The 19,904-nt window shown below is 37.3% G+C and overlaps 1 protein-coding gene across 2 annotated transcripts; it reads right to left on the bottom strand.

Annotated features, from left to right (window-relative positions):
• Window positions 1-979: 979 nt before the first annotated feature.
• dusp22a (dual specificity phosphatase 22a) lies at window positions 980-19,500 on the bottom strand. Of its 2 annotated transcripts, none has more exons than XM_040011522.1 (7): window positions 19,310-19,500; window positions 18,294-18,327; window positions 17,579-17,661; window positions 16,166-16,215; window positions 13,216-13,290; window positions 12,827-12,998; window positions 980-2,548 (listed from the first exon to the last, which is right to left on the bottom strand). In XM_040011522.1, exons 1-7 carry the CDS (start codon window positions 19,415-19,417, stop codon window positions 2,351-2,353), a joined length of 720 nt encoding a protein of 239 aa, XP_039867456.1. In that variant the 5' UTR covers window positions 19,418-19,500; the 3' UTR covers window positions 980-2,350. The 2 variants fall into 2 exon arrangements, with proteins under 2 accessions (XP_039867456.1, XP_039867457.1); XM_040011523.1 differs by having other exon boundaries at window positions 19,095-19,409.
• Between the last annotated feature and the right edge of the window lie 404 nt (window positions 19,501-19,904).

Genomic DNA, 19,904 nt, shown 5'->3' with positions numbered 1-19,904 from the left:
CAAAACGGGGAACCGCAGCGTATTATTAAAACAAAACATTAACTATTCTTTTTCCCAGTAAAAACATTTGCTGTTATTCTCTGTCCATCATGAAATCCCTGTGACATCATTTAGGGACTAATGTGCCTGTTTATTACAGAAACTGACACTTACTGTCATATTTGAACTAAGATTTCAAACAGAAACATCAATCTGCTTCTCACTTTTATATGAACATAGGCTTATATGAATTTGTGTACACCAAAAATGTAGAATACAAAAAAATAAAGTAGCAAGCTAATTAAATACTCAATTCTTTATGCACATGTAGAGTGATTTAAATAATTTCATCATCTGATAAAAAACAAGACTTGGTAGATGTAGTTGGGATTCAGTTATGGTAAAATGGTAAATGGCCTGTATTTGTTTACTAGTCCCTAAGGACCCCAAAGCGCTTTACACATCCAGTCATCCACCCATTCACACACTGGTGATGGCAAGCTACATTGTAGCCACAGCCACCCTGGGGTGCACTGACACTTCAATTCATTATACATGTCCTAACAGAAGGCTTCCAGTTAGCATTTAGCATTAACTGTAAGGTAGTTCTCTGGAAATCCTGCCAACAGTTAACCTGTCTGGACATGCCTATGTGATTACAAAAATCCCCCCACCCCACTTGGTGTGTACAGGAATATTAAGTAAATACACACTTTCAATGATATACTGCTGTTTAGAGGAGGAAACTGGAAGCAACCCCACCGGCCCAGCAGGAATGAATTCCAAGGAAAGACTTACGCTTCACTTCTTGGAAGGCTGGCTTCATAACGTAATCCTTATTTTAGACTGATATTTGTTTCATTATGTCAAACAATGAAAACCTTAAGGAAAAAAATGAAATTAATTTCATTATTTTAACCATTCTAACGTTTTATCCTCAAATATACATCTCAAGCTAAATCTGCTTTTTATGCTTTACTATAAAGACAAAGACACACCATTATCTTCATAGGGTGGATTTATTAACAATTCCATTTCTTCTCCATCACTGCATTTCATTATAAAACACAACAAACAAAACACCATAAATACACAATTAGGACAACAAACATTATCCACAAAACTATAAACAGAAATTCTTTAAAAATCTGTTTTGACACAGTAAAAAGATAACATCAGAGCTTCGGTAAAATCAGGAAGACTTTAACATTTGGACTACAGACATCCTGAATATGTAGTTATACTTTAAATTCAAATTCCCAAATTTAACCTGCTGTTAATAAACTTAAAGGAACATTTTGCCTTGTTTTCAATGTATTTTTAGGTGTCACTCATAGTGGTTTATTTGTAATGTCCACAGTGCGGTCTCCGTGTGTCAACCTACTTAAAAAGGTTTGGCTCTTCTTTAATCCTGTGTGCCTGGTGAGGGATAACTTAGTACCAGTCCTCTCAGCCCTGCAATGAATGCAAAGAAGAAATAATTGCTGGGAACTGATAACAGTTTTCTTTTTAGCCTCACAATATTCTGCTAGTTTATATAAAGACTTGTTTTGTTGTTTTGGTGTGGATTTCTGATACTAGATTTTGTAACAAATATTGGTACAAGTGGTGTGTACACAGCTTGGAATTTTCTTTACGATGAACCAAATGAAAGTGAAAGTGCTAACTATACTGAAAGAGCAGTATCCAACTATGTCAACATGAATACTGTAAATTACATAGGCAGTGATAAACTCATTGTTTTGTGATCTTTGTAGGTGGCTAGTACAATGCTTATGATGTATGTTGCAGCTATTTATAGGTAGGATGAATGTAACAACAAATTTCATGCTGTCAAACCTACAAACACAAAAAGCAGTGCTGATTTGCAAACTTGTACGTATCAAATCAACCATCAGTTTGGTTTTAGATTTAACTGAGATTTAACAGACTAGATATTTATATAACTATAGGCAAAATGTTCATTTAAGATGCCGTTAGTTGATTATGGCATTAAGGCTGCTGAGCTGAACATTGCAGGAGTCCATGTGGAAACAAAGGTCATCACTCATCATGGCTAAGGTGCTGAGGTGTTTAGAGTAAGGCGTCTGTGAGCACCAATACCCCTGTTTTGGTTGTAAGGGACTGTGGCAGGTACTGGTAGTGGTTATAGGTCTGTAGCACAATTCTAAATCAACCTCCATCTCTTCTTAAAAAAAACAGACGCGAATAAAGTAAAAAGTGCTCGATATTATCTTATGCTTTTAGAGTTGTATGAATACATGTAGGTTAGATATGACTGAGGGTTGATTTGGAAATGAGTACAGAATAGTGGGTACTGCCTATTTCCAGGCAGCAATGGGAACAAGTTTGGCATGACCAGACTTGTGTTTCAGCCGCTTCCTTCATCATCACCATCAGCATCAGCATTGGATCGCATGGATGGGTAGTCACTGACAGTTATCCAGCTGTGATCACCTCCCCTCTTCTGGCTCTGCTGTTGCTCTGTGTACTGGCTCAGCAGGGCACCCACCTGCTCCTGGTCATTGAATGGACTGGGACGGAAACTTGACCGTAACCATACTCTGTACTGAAGATGAGAGGGGAAAGGAAAACAGTTAATTAAAATAACATTTTTTATGGTTAAGATCAAACTACATAATACAATTTTACATAACTCACTGCCATATATTTTATATACACGAAACAGGCAAATATTTCAAGCCTTATTTGTTTTATTTTTTTAATGACAATAATTCATAGCTTATAAAAATCAGAAATCCAGTATCTCAATAACATTTTTCAAATTGAAAAAGAATTTACCATAAGAAATATCCAACTTCTGACAAGTACGTTCATTAATACACAATACTTCGAGCTCCTTTACCACTAAATACTGCATCAGTGGAGTGTGGCATCGAAGCAATTAGCTTGTGGCACTGCTGAGGTGTTACTGAACACTTCGGCAGTGCCGCAAGCACGGCTTTAGCCTGTCTTTATTTTTGGTTCAGGTGTTTCTTGTCTTCCTCATAGTTTATCTGTGGGGTTAAGGTCAGACGCAATAGAGTTGGCTGGCCAGTCAAGCATGGTAATGCCATGGTTACCAAACCATTTGGTAGCAGAGTCTTGATGCATGCTCAATCATCCATGTTCATCTGGAGCATTCGTCACTTAGACGAGTGACAAAATGTTTCTCCCACTAAAAACACTACAACTAGATGAATAGAATCAACTTTCTGGCATTTGGCATGAGACACTGTGGGCAGGTGATGAGTTCTGCTGGAAAAGGAAACCAGCATCACCATAAAGCTTGTCAGCAGATGTGTGCATGGAGTACTCTAAAAATCTGGTAGACAGCTGCACTGACTTTGACTGGACTAAGCACAAAAAGCACCAAAAGAAAAAAATGGCACCCCAAATCATCAGACTGTGGAAACGTCCCACTGGACTTCCAACACCTTGGATTCAGTGCCTCTATGGTTTTTCTTCAGATTCTAGAACTTAAGTTCCCAAATAAAATTCTACTTTCACCTGAAAAGAGGATTTTGTCCCCCTGAGCAAAAGTCCAGTTCTTTTTCTCCTCAGCCACATAAGTCTTCCTTGATACTGTCTCTGATTCAGGATATGACTGATATTATGAATGCGACAGTTGTAGCTCCTTTGCCAAAGACTGTGCTTTGTTGGCTCCTGATGCACTAACACCAGCCTCTGTCCACTCCTTGTGAAATTCACCCAATTTCTTGGCTCAACTTTACTCTCAAGGCTGTGGTCATCCCAGTTACTTTTCCTACCGCATTTCCCCCCCCCTCAGTCAGCTTACCATTAATATGCTTTCATGTAACACTCTGGGAACAGCAAGTTTTTTTAACCAATGATTTCCTGTGGCTTGCCCTCCTTGGGGAGGGCGTTGATGATCATCTGGACAACTGTCAACTCAGCAGTCTTTCCCATGATTGCGGTTGCATGTATTGAACTAGACTGAGACATGCACAATATTTACACTGACTGAATAGTAATCTTCAGATTTTCATGAGCTAAAATCCATATCAACACAATTAAAACAAAAAATTGCAATGTTTCACCATGTAATGAATTCAGGATATAGTACACTTTACATTTTAAAATTAAGTTATTTGAAATAAAAAAAAAAAAAAAACTTTTACAATATTAATTTTTTTTTTAGATTTGCTAGTATAGTGACTTTTTATTATAACTGTATTCATACTGTAAGTTACAATAACAAATATACAACATAAATTGTCCTCCCTAAAATTCACAGATCTCCTTGAAGCATAGTTGCCTCACACCACATCTACAGTGTCTTCAAACAGTACATTAGTCTGCTTAACATTGAGAAACAGGTGGATTATAAGCTATAAATACATATCCACCCAAGTTTCATTAGAGAACATGTCAAAAGAATAGTTTGAGTATTCATACCGAAAAGCTAAATTTACAGAAAGTAGCACAATTAAAATGGTGACACACTTGTTTAGTTTTTTTTCATGGAAAATGCAACTCTCTTGTTCCTCTTTTTCTAAACCTATATGCAATTTGTGCAGCTTTGTGATCATATATATATCTATATATAGCTATATATCTATAGATACATATCTATGTCACCAGAGATACGAGTGTATTTTGAACCTTCTATGAAATATTTATATTATTTATATTTAAAGTATATTTTAATTTAATTTAAACTGTCTTATGTGTTTAAAAGGGAAGTGTGTGTGCTTGTGTGTGTGTGTGTATGTAAGTGAGAGCGCAAGAGAGAGTTGAATGAAAATTTGCTGCTCCAAATTGTTAAAAAAAAAAGTTTGTTGTTTCCTGATCCAATAACACCGAAGTGAACTCCTTCAAATGATTGTAGTTAGGGGTGGGCGATATATAGACTATATTCAATATATTGCAAGTTTTCCCATGTACGACGGTTAAAGTGGCTTTATCGTAACCATCAAGTATAAATTTCCATGACAATATTGAACTGTCTGCATGTAATTCACTGTGAGGTTTATTTTTCCCCCACATGCTGCAAATGCATCATTAATCAGCCCCTCCCAACCGAAAAATGTTCTATGACAAGACACAAATGAACAACTACAGGCCGATCTCAAATCTCCCGTTTTTAAGTAAGATCATTGAAAAAGCAGTTTCTCAACAGCTCAGTTACTTCTTAAAACAGAATAATTGCTACGATGCCTTCCAGTCAGGTTTTAGACAGAACCACAGCACTGAAACCGCTCTGACCAAAGTGTTTAATGACATATGTCTGAATACAGACAGTGGAAAAATGTCAGTCCTAGTTTTACTGGATCTCAGTGCAGCATTTGATACAGTTGACCACAACATATTACTCAAACGACTGGAGAACTGGACAGGTCTTTCAGGAACTGTACTAAACTGGTTCAAAACATACGTAGAAAACAGGAAATACTTTGTATCAATAGGTAACTTCACATCTGAGCAGACAAGTATCACATGTGGAGTTCCCCAAGGTTCCATCTTGGGACCCCTTCTGTTTAACATCTACATGCTCCCACTGGCACAGATTATAAACAACAACAAAATAAACTATCACAGCTATGCAGATGACACACAAATATATATCACAATGTCACCAGGAGACCGAGGCCCTGTACAGGCTCTTGGTAAATGCATTGAGGAAATCAATGACTGGTTGTGCCACAATTTTCTCCAGCTAAACAAAAACAAAACTGAGGTAATAGTCTTTGGCGCCAAAGAAAAACGATTACAGGTCACCAGAGAACTTCAATCTATACACCTAAAAACCACAAACCAGGCGAGAAATTTGGGTGTAGTGATGGATGCAGACCTAAACTTAGAAAAACACATTAAGACAATAACAAAGTCAGCTTACTATCACCTCAAGAATATATCAAGGATAAAAGATCTGATGTCTCAACAGGACCTGGAAAAACTAGTCCATGCATTCATCTTTAGTAGGCTTGATTACTGTAACAGCATCTTTACAGGTCTACCTAAAAAAATCAGTCAGACAACTACAGCTCATTCAGAACTCTGCTGCTCGAGTCCTCACTAAGACCAAAAAAGTGGACCACATCAGTCCAGCTCTGAGGTCCTTACACTGGCTGCCTGTCCGTCAGAGGATAGACTTTAAAGTTCTGATGCTGGCCTATAAAGCTCTGAATGGTTTAGGACCAAAATACATCAATGACCTCCTGACCCAGTATGAACCATCCAGATCCCTCAGGTCATCTGGATCCGGTCTTTTATCAGTTCCCAGAGTCAGAACCAGACACGGAGAAGCTGCATTCAGCTTTTATGCTCCTTATATCTGGAACAAACTCCCAGAAAGCCTCAGATCAGCTGAAACACTCAGTTTATTTAAATCCAGGTTGAAGACTCACCTGTTCTCAGCTGCATTTGAATAAAGCACCAAATCCACACTTTTAAGCTTAAATTTCAAAACTTACATTTAACTACTGATTTTATCTACTGTTCTGATTTTATCTGTTTTAATTTTATATACTGTTGTTTGTTTGTTTGTTTGTTAGTTAATTAGTTAGTTAGTTTATTTGCTTGTTTTAATCAATTTTAAATCATGCTTTTTATTTGTTCTTGTTTCTAATGTCTCTGTAAAGCACTTTGAATCACCTTGTTGTTGAATTGTGCTATACAAATAAACTTGCCTTGCCTTGCCTTGCCTTACCTGGTACACATGCGGTGAGCATGTGTGTTTATATACTACCAGGTAGCGAAAAATATGGCAACAGTGGGAATTTCAGAGGAGCGAGAGGATGAGACTCACTGTCATTTGTATTTCACAAGGAGGACGTCAAACAAAATGCGGTAATTTGCAAAACGTGCTGTAAAACTATTGCCGCAAAAGGTAGCAGTACCCCAAATTTTTCCCACCAGCTGAAAAGTCATTCATTGCAAAATGAACAATGTTTTAAAACTCTGCATGTCAATGTCTCCCTACACACCAAAGAAAATGTTAAATAAACCAGCTGCGATACCTGTGAATGTTCTTGGTCTAGGGTTGACCACAGAAAGAGTCTTACTGTGACAGTACTATCATATGTGAAAAACCTCTGTGCAACTGATGGTTAAAAAATGGTTAAAATAAAACATTTCGATTCATTCAGATGTTTTTTGTATTCAAAGTTGGAAAAAAATATTGAATGGTTGATTTGAATGAGTATACCAGTGCAATTTCAGGCACTACATGCTTAAAAATAACACTTGTTTTTGGAGGTTATTTAAACATATCGTGATATATATATTGTGTATCGTGATACAGCTTTAAAAAAAAAAAAAAAAAAAAAAATTGATTTTCCTCACATTGCCCAGGCTGAACTGTAGTACAGTTTATTGACTTTTCAGAGCTAGATATAAACACTAGAAGTCGCTAGAAGGGGTAGTTATCAATAAGTGTATTATATGCAGCAGCATTACTTTGCAGTAAACATTTAAACGTTTGTTTAATAAAAGGTCAAAAAGGGAGGTGCTGTAATGATGTCCAGGAATTATTCAATTATTTTGTGCAATACCTTACTCTTTAATGAAGTGAAAGTCTCCATCTTCCTAAAATTAGTACTGTCACACTCACCCTAAAAACCAAACAGAGCACGACTGACTCATAATATTAACAGAACTGTAAAAATTAATAACAATTCAAAGCAAAGATTTAAGATAAGCCATCAATAAACTCAGTCATATCCGAATCCTATACAACACTTGCTCTTATCTGTCATTATACCATCTTGATAAAGAATATGAATCATGTCAGAAGTGTTTCACGTGGTACACAAACTGAAAGTAGAAACTCATAAAATCGGTAGAAGCTCACCCAGTGATGAATTTGTTCAAGTCATAACATTAATAAATTCTGACAAGGCTCCATCCAGTTTATTGCCCAACTTCACAATGAAGGCAACATGAAAGATCTGCACCTTTTCAAATTCATCATGCTACTCATAAGCAGATAGATCTGCGGTCATCACTGCCACCACTCACCAGTGCACCTGCACACCCACACAAACACGCTTTCCAATTGTCAGATTGTTCTTTTTGTAAATGACAACTCAGTGATCCAGTTACAAGCGAGCATTTGGCTGGGTTACAATATTATGATCTGTAGCAAATTTATAGATAAATTTAAGGCTTTTTAGAGAAATTGAAATTTAAAAAGCCTGGAGCTGTTTTGCTTCATTCAGTTTCAGGAACTTGTTTTTCTAACCTTTGTTGAACTTTTACAGAATGTCTACAGACTACAAAGCTTTAGTCACTATGTATATTACGCTGTATCTCACATGCACTGCAACCATGACCATTGATACACAATGTTGCTAGAGCTGTATTGAAGACATTGCTGAATTCAGATTCTTCACTTTCTATCTGAGACACATGTGGGAAAATCACAAATACACAAAACCTATTTCCCTTTAAATCCTCGAAGTCAATGCAAAGTCTACAAATAATGACCATTTTTTTTCCAGTCATGTTATTTTGCAAGATGCTGACAGTAATGGTTAAACACGTGATGAGCAGTACCGAGCTAATGCAATCCCAGCAAACCCCCTACAGTTCCCCTTCTGTGTGCAACGACTACTTAAGTGCCAATGGAATGGAATCACACAGTTAGAGCTATCGCTAAATAAATTAGGTAAAATTATGCAAAATGTTTAAGCCAGTGTTTGAAATATTATATTATATATAATTATATATATATATAATATATAAAATATAATATTATATTATTAATATATATAATAAATAAATTATTATTATTAAAACACTTTACAGTAACATTACCAATAAATTAGAAATGTATGGTTAATTAAACAAATTAGTTTTTACTATTAAACTAATGGTAGAAAGTTTGGGAACAACTGAAGTAATCTAAACTTATCTGGTTAATAACTGTTGTTTGAAACATGTTTTGGATAGTTATAATGTAAACATGCAACTGATACTTAGAATACTTGTTTTAAAGAGTATACTGGCAGGTAGGGTGGCAGTGGTTTAAATCACAAAACTGTGAACCTGGAGACCACAGTTTGTGTCCTGTTTCATGAACTGTTTAATTTCATTTTCACTTTTGTTTACTTAGGCTTTGTCTTGCTTTTGGTTAGGCGTAGGCACCAAGATAAGTCAGGTTTACAAAAAGCTGAGATTTTCTGTTAAATTCAAGTTAGGAGAAGGACCACTCTTAATGTTGCCAACAAGCGTCCACCACATGGCTGAAGCTAAAGGAAACCATGGATATATTTGAGATTTGCTTTAAATACACGACCATACTTACCTGGAAATATTTTCTAGAATAAACCATACAATAGGAAGTTAAAATTCACATTTAAAGGGGACCTATTATGGTACTTTGCATTGCCATGTTTTTATTTCTGGACTATGTGGACTTTATCTGATTCATAGTTTAGTTCTTCTAAACTTTGGTGCAGTTTCTTAATTCCCACTGTATTTGGACAGTTGACTCAAAGGCTGGCGAAACAAGCCATCCTTAAGCTGCGAAAACAGAAAAAACCCATCTGAGAAATTGCTACAATATTAGGAGTGGCCAAATCTACAGTTTGGTAAATCCTGAAAAAGAAAGAAAGCACTAGTGAACTCAGACATCCACAGAAGACAACAGTAGTGGATGATCGCAGAATCATTTTCATGGTGAAGAGCAAACCAAGTGAACAACACTCTCCAGGAGGTAGGCGACATTCAAGTCCACCATAAAAGTTTTTTAAAAAAAGACTGCATGAAATTAAATACAGAGGGTTCACAGCAAGGTGCTAGCCACTCATAAGCCTCAAGAATAGAAAGGCTAGATTGAAGAAAAAAAAACATCTAAAAAAGCCAGCGCAGTTCTGAAAAGACATTCTTTGGACACATGAAACCAAGATCAACCTCTACTGGAATGATGGCAAGAAAAAAAAGGTATAGAGAACATTATAAGAACAGCTCATGATCCAAAGTATACCACATCATCTGTAAAACACGGCGGAAGCAGTATGATGGCTTGGGCATGCATAGCTGCCAGTGGCACTGGGACACTACTGTTTACTGATGATGTCTGTGAAGGTTCTCAGTCATCCAAGTCATCGTAATCTAAGGAGCTTGGAAAGAAAAGCGTCTGGACTTGTTGCTTGAAGATGTTTCACCTCTCATCTGAGAAGCTTCTTCAGTTCTAGGGTCAAAATGTGGAGAGTTCCAGATTTAAGCCCTGCGGGAGTGTCCCCCCAAGAGGGACCTCTACCTAATCACACGAGCCAAGGTGTGAAAATGAGTGTAGGTCACAATCAGCCAAGGTTTCGGGTGAGCTCATTGTGAAACCTAGCCCCACCCTATCATGTGATTTCCTGAGGTCAAATGGCCCAGGATGTGAGTGGGCATTAAGGTATCTTATTGATGATGTGACACAGTACAGAAGCAACTGAATTAATTTTTGGGGTGTTCAGAGACGTACTGTCTGCTCAAATCCAGCTAAATACAGCCAAATTGATTGGGCGGCATTTCATAATACAATGACAAAGGACAATGACGCAAAACATACAGCCAAAGCAACCCAGTGGAATATTTTTGAATGGCCAAGTCAGTCACCTGATCTTAAGCACAATAAACATGCATTTCACTTGTTGTAGACTAAACTTTAGACAGAAAGGCCCACAAACAAACAGCAACTGAAAGAAGCTGCAGTAAAGGCCTGGCAGAGCTTTAAAAAGGAAGAAACCCAGCATCTGATGATGTCCATGAGTTCAAGACTTCAGGCTATCATTGCCAGCAAAGGGTTTTCAACCAAGTATTTGAAATGAACATTTCAATTTTAGTTTTTCAATTTCTCCAATTACTTTTGAGCCCTTGAAATGAAGGGAGCGTGTTAAAAATGCTTTAGTTCCTCTTTTTCTTTTTTGTTCAAACCACCAAATTAAAGCTGAAAGTTTGCACTTCAACTGCATCTGAGTTGTTTTATTTAAAATTTATAGTGGTAAGTCCTTTAGTTGGTTACGAGAGGTGTAGAAGTGTGTCATGGGAGTTAGGTCCTGGATCAATAGGAAGGGCAACAAGTTGTCCATAGAATCTACGAAACAAAAGCTCTGGACAGAGGCCATGGGAATAAATGGCCTTTTCTCCCAAAACCTATCCAGGGTACACTCTCAGCTGCAAGTACAGTAGTATGAGGGCAAATCCATGCAGAGCTTAAAAGGAGCAATAGTGAAAGAACATCTTGGAGAGAAAGGTGTCACACAACACCAGCCTAAGACCAGACCAAAGCAACCTTTCAGAACAAAAAACATTCAATAAAAAGTCTCCAGAATGAAGACCTGAATAGGACCAGGACCTAACATCCAAACGTACTGGGTAAAGAAGCTAACTGCACTTCACAAAAGCCTGGCAAAAAACAAATAAGTGGGATGCTAACAGCAGGTGTTCATCCAGGTGTTCAGACTGGCTAAGACCGGGTAATCAAAGCACCATCTACTGGTTGATAGAGCAAAACATCAAGACTCTAAGAACAGTAGTCTAACCTGAGTATGGCTTGGAATGATGAGAAGAAAGTCTAAAACTCAGTAATCTACACATTGGAAGTACCTCCATGAGGTTAAAAAAAAAAAAAAAAAAAAGATGATCAGAAGCCAGCTCAATAGAGGGAATAAGATCTAAGATATTATAATACACATGCTTTATTGGTCATCAGCTACCCATCTGGAAGAATAAGCTGGCCATAGAAGGACATGGATGCCACTCATGATCGATGTGCAACTTGCTAAGAAACATGTAACTACTAAATATTAGTCTGGGTGTATGTATATATTTGAGCATGTATTTTTACTTTTGATCCTGTATAAATTAGACAAAATCTAAAATAACTTCAAACTTGTGCACCCACTTCTTGTTTTTTTAAAGTTACTGAAGATGTATGCTGCATAATGATTCCACCCAATGAAAACCCAAAATTACAATGACATTTATGCCCATGATGAGTGGATGTAAACTTGACGACAACCTTATGCATATATGTATTTATATATAAGAAAAAAGCAAGGTAATATCTGAAAGTGCATGAATCAAAACTAAAAACATTACAGGAATGTTTTTTTAAATGTGTGATCACAGATTAGGCATTCTAAAAGTTAAAACAGCTATGCAAACCTGTGAAGCTGCTGGTGGCAAAAACAAAACAAAACACAAGCAACTTTTTAGAAAGGTGAGAAATGCAGAGATGATCCTCCTTGATGTGCAGCAGAGGAGCATTAGAAACCCTTGCTGTGAGTTCTGAACATAAGAGTTAGTACTAAGATGTGTTAGTGATTGAATGCAATATTAAGAACTTATGTACTATTTTAAAGACTGGATTACTCATTGACTAAATGAGTAATTGGCTTGTGTGTACAAAAGACCATTATGCCATTGTGATATTAAAATATTTGAGAGTTTGTAAACCATTGCATATAACAGAAGATGATCGTGTGTGCTGGTTTAGTTTTCCAGTTGTAAATCTCAGATCTGTCATTTCAAACGAATACTTCTTGTCCTCAACAAGAATTACAAGCAATTTTAAAAAAAAGAATATAAATAGGTATGCATCAGTTGAACAGATTAACAGTTGCTAGACTGACCACAGACTGCCTGTGCTGTGTAATGGTGTATGTGTCATATCCTGTGTGCATGTATGTGTGTGGGTCTGTATCACAAATAACAGAGCACAAGAGTTTCTACAGAATGCCAGTATACCACAAAGCTACTGCTAGAAAAAGCACTTTAAAATTTGACTTTAAGCTGAAACACTGAAGTAGTAAAAGGGAATTGGATGCATTCTGTAGGTAGTGTACAGTGTGTGTGCATTCATGTCTTCTCTGTTTCTTTGCATGTTTACCTCTGAGACTTGTGTAGTCTGGTACTCCTGCAGCTGCTGCTGGAAGCCATAGTTTGGCCCAACAAAGGAACGAACAGCTTTGACAGCAGACAGACACTCCTCCCAGCTATAGTGGGTGACAGTCATCAGGTAGGCCACCACCATGGTAGTGCTCCTTGATACACCTGCAAGGCTGCAAGAACACAAAGGACATTTGGCTTATTTGATTCTTTTCATTAAGCAGCTGGATGTTTAATACCTTACTTCCTACGGTTAACTGGTAAAAAAAAAAAAATGGGACAGGCCACAAACCATCAGGACAAATGTCATGTTGACTGTGAAAGTACCTAAAAAAGACGGCTGATCTGTTCTGGTTTTGAGTAGGAAGCTGGCTGGATGTAAATACCTACCAGTGAACTAGACAAGATCCACCATTCAAGCGACATTCATGGATGAAGCTAATGCACTCTTTAAAATGCTGCAGTCTGGAAAGACATAAAAAAAAAGCACAGTAAAGTTTTCTGAGTCAATATAATATTGCTCATCAAACAGAAAACAACAGTTCACTTTTACTAAGGTCATAGTAACATTTAAGGAGTGTAAAGCTAAAAATGGAATACACATTATAGGATATGAAAAAGGCCACCTTGAACTGAAACTGTGTTAAAGGCCCAAACATTGTGGTTCCATACAGGTTGTTAAAACCATAATAATATACTAAGATTAGCTGTGGAAACTACAGATTACTCTCAGATTTAGAGATAAGTTTAGAAATGTGTGAGGTAGTTTCAACAGATTTATGTTGTATCTCAGAAACAGGAGAACATACTGTGGTGTGTTTTTTTTCCCCTTCAGCTACTCCAAGCTGTCATGTGAGAAAGAGGTTGGGTATGCTCAAACAGAGAGTCTGTGGTCGACCAGAGCACAGACAGTAGGGACAGACAAGGGAAGTAAATGCCGTCATTTTGTCTTAACTGCAAAATTTGGTCTTTTTCCAGCGCTGGGTTACTCAGTGCGAACAGAGGCATCGTTTTAGGTTTACACCAAAAATACAGCAAATGCCATTTCATGGGTAAATTTAGAAAATAAATCACCGCTAATTGTAAGATTGCAAAAAATCCACACAAAACATCTTCCAATATAAAGCAGCATAATGCAATGCTATTGCTCCTTAAATATCCTCCTTATACACTGTCAGGAAACACTGCTGGTGTTTTGCATAATCAAGAATTGCATGGCTGATAGCGCTGGTCTCCTGAGGAGCAGATGCTGGTTACTCAATAGCAGACAGGGTAACAGACTGGGGCTAAAATAGACTGTCACTTTACTTTTTTCCTCCTTCCTGAGATCCAAACTCTTCTTTAAAAGATGTCTCCTCAGCACTTTGTTCTGTCATCCTAGCACAGAAGTTTCCGGCAGTCTTGTTTAATATGCAGAAAACTAAGTTGTGACAAACATTTACGGTTAAGTAGAACTGAATAGAAAATGACTGTGAGGAGAACACTGGAATAAAAATAGTCCTCTAGCAACAAAAAGCTGTTAGATTACTGTATGTTTAATATGCAAAATGAGCTTCTGCATTTCTATGGTGGTTTTTAAAAATATAATTATATTAATATGCCTAAAACAACAACAACAACAACAACAACAACAAAAAATCATTTTTTTTAAAAAAGAGCTTCCTTAGTTATGACCAAAGCACATCACATTGATGCAAATGCAAAAGTTTACACCTTCATGCTCTATGCACACTAACAGACTTTCTCAGAGAAGGTTCAAAAAAAAGGGGAACCCCTGGCTCTCTACAAATATCTACATACATTGTTAGCAACTATATAAATAACATTTAATGCCATTTCAATTAAGCACTTGCTGTCTTGGGTGTGAATTCCTCATAGCATTTACTGTCTTCAGTGTGAATTTCACAAAACACTGACATCACAAAATGCATAGAAGCTTAAATAGGTTTAATCTGCTTGCTAGTTGCTAGATACATTTATTTTGTTATGCTCCTTGTTGTCTGCTGCACAAATAACAATTAAAGAAAGGGCTGTTTCTGCAGTCTGACCACAGTTTTGCTGTATTAGTATTATTTCTGTGATTTAGGACATAGGTCTAAGATTTGCTGTCACTTTAGTTTTCTTTTGTATAGTATGTGATGATTCCTAGCGAGGAAGTATCTAAGCACATCAACCTTAATCCTTTTCTGCTGAACTGAAGCAATCATAGAGGTTAAGGTTTTTCAGAAAGCTTTAAACTTTTACAAAATGTGAGACAGTTTCTGCTGTGTACCATCACCATGTAACAGAGGCCATCACATGTAATGACAGGGGCCCCTAGATCATGGCATGCATGGTGGGACGGCAGTTGGCCTCACCCTCGCATCACTCAGACCAGTGATTGTGACAGAGGGGGTTTATTAAAGCCCTGGGTGGTCGATGCAAACAGCCAGATGTCACACTTAGGTTTCCTTCCTCTGCTGCCTGAGGGAAGGACGCTTGATTGCGACAGTGGAGGTCAGACATCTCCAGCCCAACAATCATCAACTTCCAACCAGCCACTAAACCTCAGTTCTCACTAAGTTACATTTGACTCAGTTCTACTTTTTTACAAACTAAAGCAAATAAAGTTCCCCTTCAAATCAAGGAGAGGTTGAGTAACTGTGGAGCTCAAAGTAACGCTGAGATTTTTTGACCCAACAAGGTAAAGTCTTTGACGTAATGTACTGGAGATTTATCAAATTCCTACTAATGTCCCACTTGTACCTATGCATGAACCCTGACTAACCACGTAGGGCACTAGTGCAGACATAACAACGTAATTCCTCTCCAACGCCAATAAAGACCTTAAAGTAAGCCATCAACCAGGGTCATATGACACTAAAGTTTAATGCTTAAACTCCAACTGAATAATGGCTCTTTACTGTCCCCTCAGTTCATGCTGCAAACTTAAAGCAACAAGGGATGTGTGAGGTCAAAGACTGCTATGACTAATGTGTCGTGTTAGCGGCAGCTCCCAGAGCAGCAACAAGTCAGACTCTGGATGAACAGTGACACATTAAACATACTTACTCATCTGTTATTTTTTCACTTAACCTTTCTCTCACAAGCACGTGAAAAAATAAAAGCCCTCTTTTGCTCAGTCTTTAGGAACAGGATGAAATGAAGTGAATATTAAATAACTTTAATCTATCATTAGATGGCTGTAACTCCTATGTATGACTACTGTTTGAGTTACTGCTCTTCTCCTCTCCTATAAATAGTCTACTGCATACATTTTGAAATCTGCAAAGGAACTAAGACTAGAGGGTGAAAAAGAATCCACCAATGTTTTTAAACCTTCATGTACGCGTTTACTCACAGGTTCTGGCTGGAAGCATCAGCTGCATGAATGCAAAGGTATGTCATGTCCTGCAAAACATTAGTGAAAAATGTTAGGAGACAGGCAACTAAATATTGGACAAGTTGTGTAATACTAATAAAAAAGACACTCAAGTGAATTAGTGACATGATGTGGTAGCATCTCAAAAACACAGTGTCTTCAAAAGAAATTCAGCACTCTGTGTAAGACTAAGAATAGTTTCCCAGATTACAATTTTAAGTATTTGAGATTTCATCACACATGGTGTATAATATTATTTAAAGAATGACATTATTATAGATTAAAAAGAAATTACTGGGTGAAAAAACAAGCTTAAAACCAGTTAAAGCCACAGTTAGCATGGAGCCCCAACAAGTTTGTTGTACATGTACAATGACAGCAAAGAGCTATTGCAATCTATTCTATTCTATGAAGAGGAGACGAGAGGGACTGTTTATTATCACAGCACGTTTCAAACCCCAATGACCTTTGATGTCATAGGCAACATAGTAATGCTGAACAATATAAACTGTGTATTAACATAAGCTGCCAAAGCTTTCTGCATTTAAAATAAGCATGTCTTGAGTAATACAAGCGTCTCTGTGATCAGCTGACTTTGATATTTTTGTGGCAGATTACAAACAATCTGTCATAACAATACAACAAAGGAGGCCCCAAACTGACAGAAGCTAAATTTATATATAAAAAGAAATTATAGTAATTGGTGTCCTTAGTTTCTAAACGTTTACAGGTTTGTATTAAAATAGGAAGCGGCACGCACGGTAGTAAACACGCCCCTTTTCTGGAAGATATTGCTGGAATCAATTTCAACATAAGCATACATTTATTTTTAATATTTCTTCTGTTTTATTTGTACAATTTTCAGTTAATATATATGAGGTATGGGGGTTTTATTGAATTTTGTTTTTGTTTAGAAAACATTGTAACCTTTTGTCAGTCTGGTTGTAGATCAATATCTAATGTGTTCCCCTGGTCTTGGTCAGTGTCCAACACTCAAAACAATGCATTTACAGTAAGCAGTGTGTGAAACCAGAGACAATGTGAAACTTACAGAGATATACTGCGGTGGTGAATATCGGTGTTCTAAATCATATTTCTCACACTTAACCTTTTTCTTTACCAGAGTAAAAAAAAGTTCACAGTTTTACACATCATAAGATTCTGTCTTTTAATACACATGAACCTCATAATTTATCTGTCAATCTTAGTCTCAAGACTTCAAAGCAATCCAACCATAACTCATCACCACCCCCAGATGGCTGAAAGCACAAATTACATCATTAACATTGCATGCATGACCTTAAAAAAAAACACCAGGTAAGATTTTCCACAGAAAGTAGAAATTTTTAATCATAATACATCCAGAAATACTAACCATGATTTCCCACTAACCTCAAACACCGGTTTTGCATTGTTGTACACAGACAGGATGTGTGTGATGCCATTCTTAGATAAACTTTCTCTGTTTTCTGAATCTGTGACAAGGAGAGAGGGAAACATATCTCAACAGGTCCTTTGGTATGAATCTTACACAAACAATCATGACTTTGACCCATTACAAGCAGCTACAGAAGCAGGTCTGTGAGTAGTTTGTTATCCTGCAACATTACTTAGTACAGATGGGCAAGTGGTCACTTGTCCCTGTCATTTTAGCTATATTTAGCCATTATACTCTTACCGTCATCAAGGCAGCTAAAGTTAGAATGTTCCAAATGCCATATTAACTTGAGGAGGTTGCATCGGACTAGAGTGAAACACAAGGCTCTGGATTGTTATTTTAGTTTTTATGCCACACATTGTAGCAGTTTAATTTTCTTGTGGGCGAGACTTTACAATATTACATTATTTTACTCTTTAAGCTACAAATATATGTGCTTAAAAGGGAGGGCTTGTGTTAAAAATATGCTTTCACCTTTTCATATAGAAGATTAAGTTATGTTGAGTTAAAATTCCCCTAATTAAACATTATTTGAGAATTAATGATAATATGTAAAGTGTGCTCAGAGCAAAATATTATACTCTAATGCTACACCGAACACCTGGCCCAACTGGGCTTTCTATACTGTATGTAATTAAAGCAATAAATCTACATACATGTTTGTCTTACCTCTTATATTCCCAAGGTAGAGTCCATCAACAACCTGTGAAGGAGCAGTCACAGACATGTTGCACTTAGATGTTCATTACAATTCAGCTTCAAGAACCTCGCATGAAAAGAACAAATGTTCTGGTTCGAGCCAGATTGGATTTAAAGCTTAAGGCTTAAGATCCTAGTGGAGCTACGAGCAAAGGAAACGTTCCTTATGGCCATACAAGGCTTGAAGCAATGATGCATGGTTATCTGAATGATGTGATGGGTGGCAAACGGCCACTGAGTGTTACTGTACAGCTTTGGTACTATACCTATGGAACAATAGCTGTATGACGGTAATGAAGTGCTGGATTGATTCTAATGAAATATCTCACTACAGTACCTGAACATTGTTGTGGCAGCTCAAACTAGATGCGGATGACAATTTCATTTTTAGGAAGAAATCAATATAAACAATCTTACTTTTTAATAAAAACAACATGAGTACGATTTTTCTTTTAGGAGGACCCTTTTAACTGTCAATTAACAATGACAGTGCAATATCACAGCATCAAAACATGACATGCAGACACAGACACTTAACTTAAGGTTGGCATACAACAGTATTGTAGGTTAGAGTCTAGCACAAGAGCCCTGGCTTGGATCCAAATTTTGTCTTTTTGGGGTTTTTTTTTTGACAGGGCAGAGCGTGTCACGTGATTGATTAGCGACCAGTGATTGGCGCCTGCGTTTACCAGCATCGCTTTGGACTTTTAACCATCAAAAACACCCCCAAACAGCGTAATGACATGACATAAACAACAACAGCAAACCTACCTTATTCATTCCGTTGCCCATGGTATCCCTGGAACAGTCTGCGGTTAGCTAAAAGACTTTAATGCGTTGAAGAGCTAGGATATGGACTTTGAATCCAAAATGCGAGGTTAGCCTGTGTGACTGGACTGACTCTTTAAGCGGTTAAATAACCTTCGTTTCAGACGCTACTTTTGCATATTTAACAGCATTATTAGATTAAACTGCTTTAAACCCACTTGTATTTGTGTTAGCTTTGACCTCGTTTCAGCCCCAACAACAGTTCCATCATGCTGTGTCGTCTTCCGGATTGTTTTGACGTGAAGTGGGTGCAGCTGCGGGTTCATCCGGCGTGTGACATCACAGCAGGCGACACAACAACTGTGCTTTCTCAGCTTACACCTTCAAGGGGAAGCTAGAGATAAAGTCACAATCAGACCTAGTATACAGTACAAGATTTAAACGTAAATTTATGAGGAACACAGAAAACCCATAGTTATCGCTGCAATTTCGCCTCAGCCCCAGCTGGATTTGAACATTTTTCGTAATCTAACCCTGTGTGGTTGTTTAGTCTTTAATGTTAACCCTCTATGGTATGCTGATGCCTTCAGGCAGCAAACAACATTTTTGGTGATTATTATTATTTTGTGACACAAGACACCTCCGTGTTTAGCTAATTAACGAGTAGATGAGGTTTTGATCTTTGATCTGGGGGCGGAGCAATCCTTTCCGGGGCCAAGACACAGCTTATAGTGCTAGCTGCTGCTAAGTATAATTTCATTTTTATGCATGTTTAAATTGAAATACGTTTTTATGGCAGATTCTGATTTAATT

Source organism: Simochromis diagramma, unplaced genomic scaffold (genome assembly GCF_900408965.1).
Source record: "Simochromis diagramma unplaced genomic scaffold, fSimDia1.1 OVJJ01000603.1, whole genome shotgun sequence".
In the NCBI taxonomy this organism is placed as follows: Eukaryota; Metazoa; Chordata; class Actinopteri; order Cichliformes; family Cichlidae; genus Simochromis; species Simochromis diagramma.
The sequence above is the reverse complement of the archived record's forward strand: the minus strand, read 5'-3'. Positions and strand labels throughout refer to the sequence as shown.

What these genes read in the sequence shown, in the direction of transcription:
- dusp22a (XM_040011522.1), bottom strand. Translation starts at nt 19,417, where the DNA reads ATGAACCCGCAGCTGCACCCACTTCACGTCAAAACAATCCGGAAGACG. An exon ending in CTACCTTGGGAATATAAGAG is followed by an intron (nt 17,662 to 18,293) that starts GTAAGACAAACA and finishes TCCTTGTCACAG; the next exon opens with ATTCAGAAAACAGAGAAAGT. An exon ending in GGATCTTGTCTAGTTCACTG is followed by an intron (nt 12,999 to 13,215) that starts GTAGGTATTTAC and finishes GTGTTCTTGCAG; the next exon opens with CCTTGCAGGTGTATCAAGGA.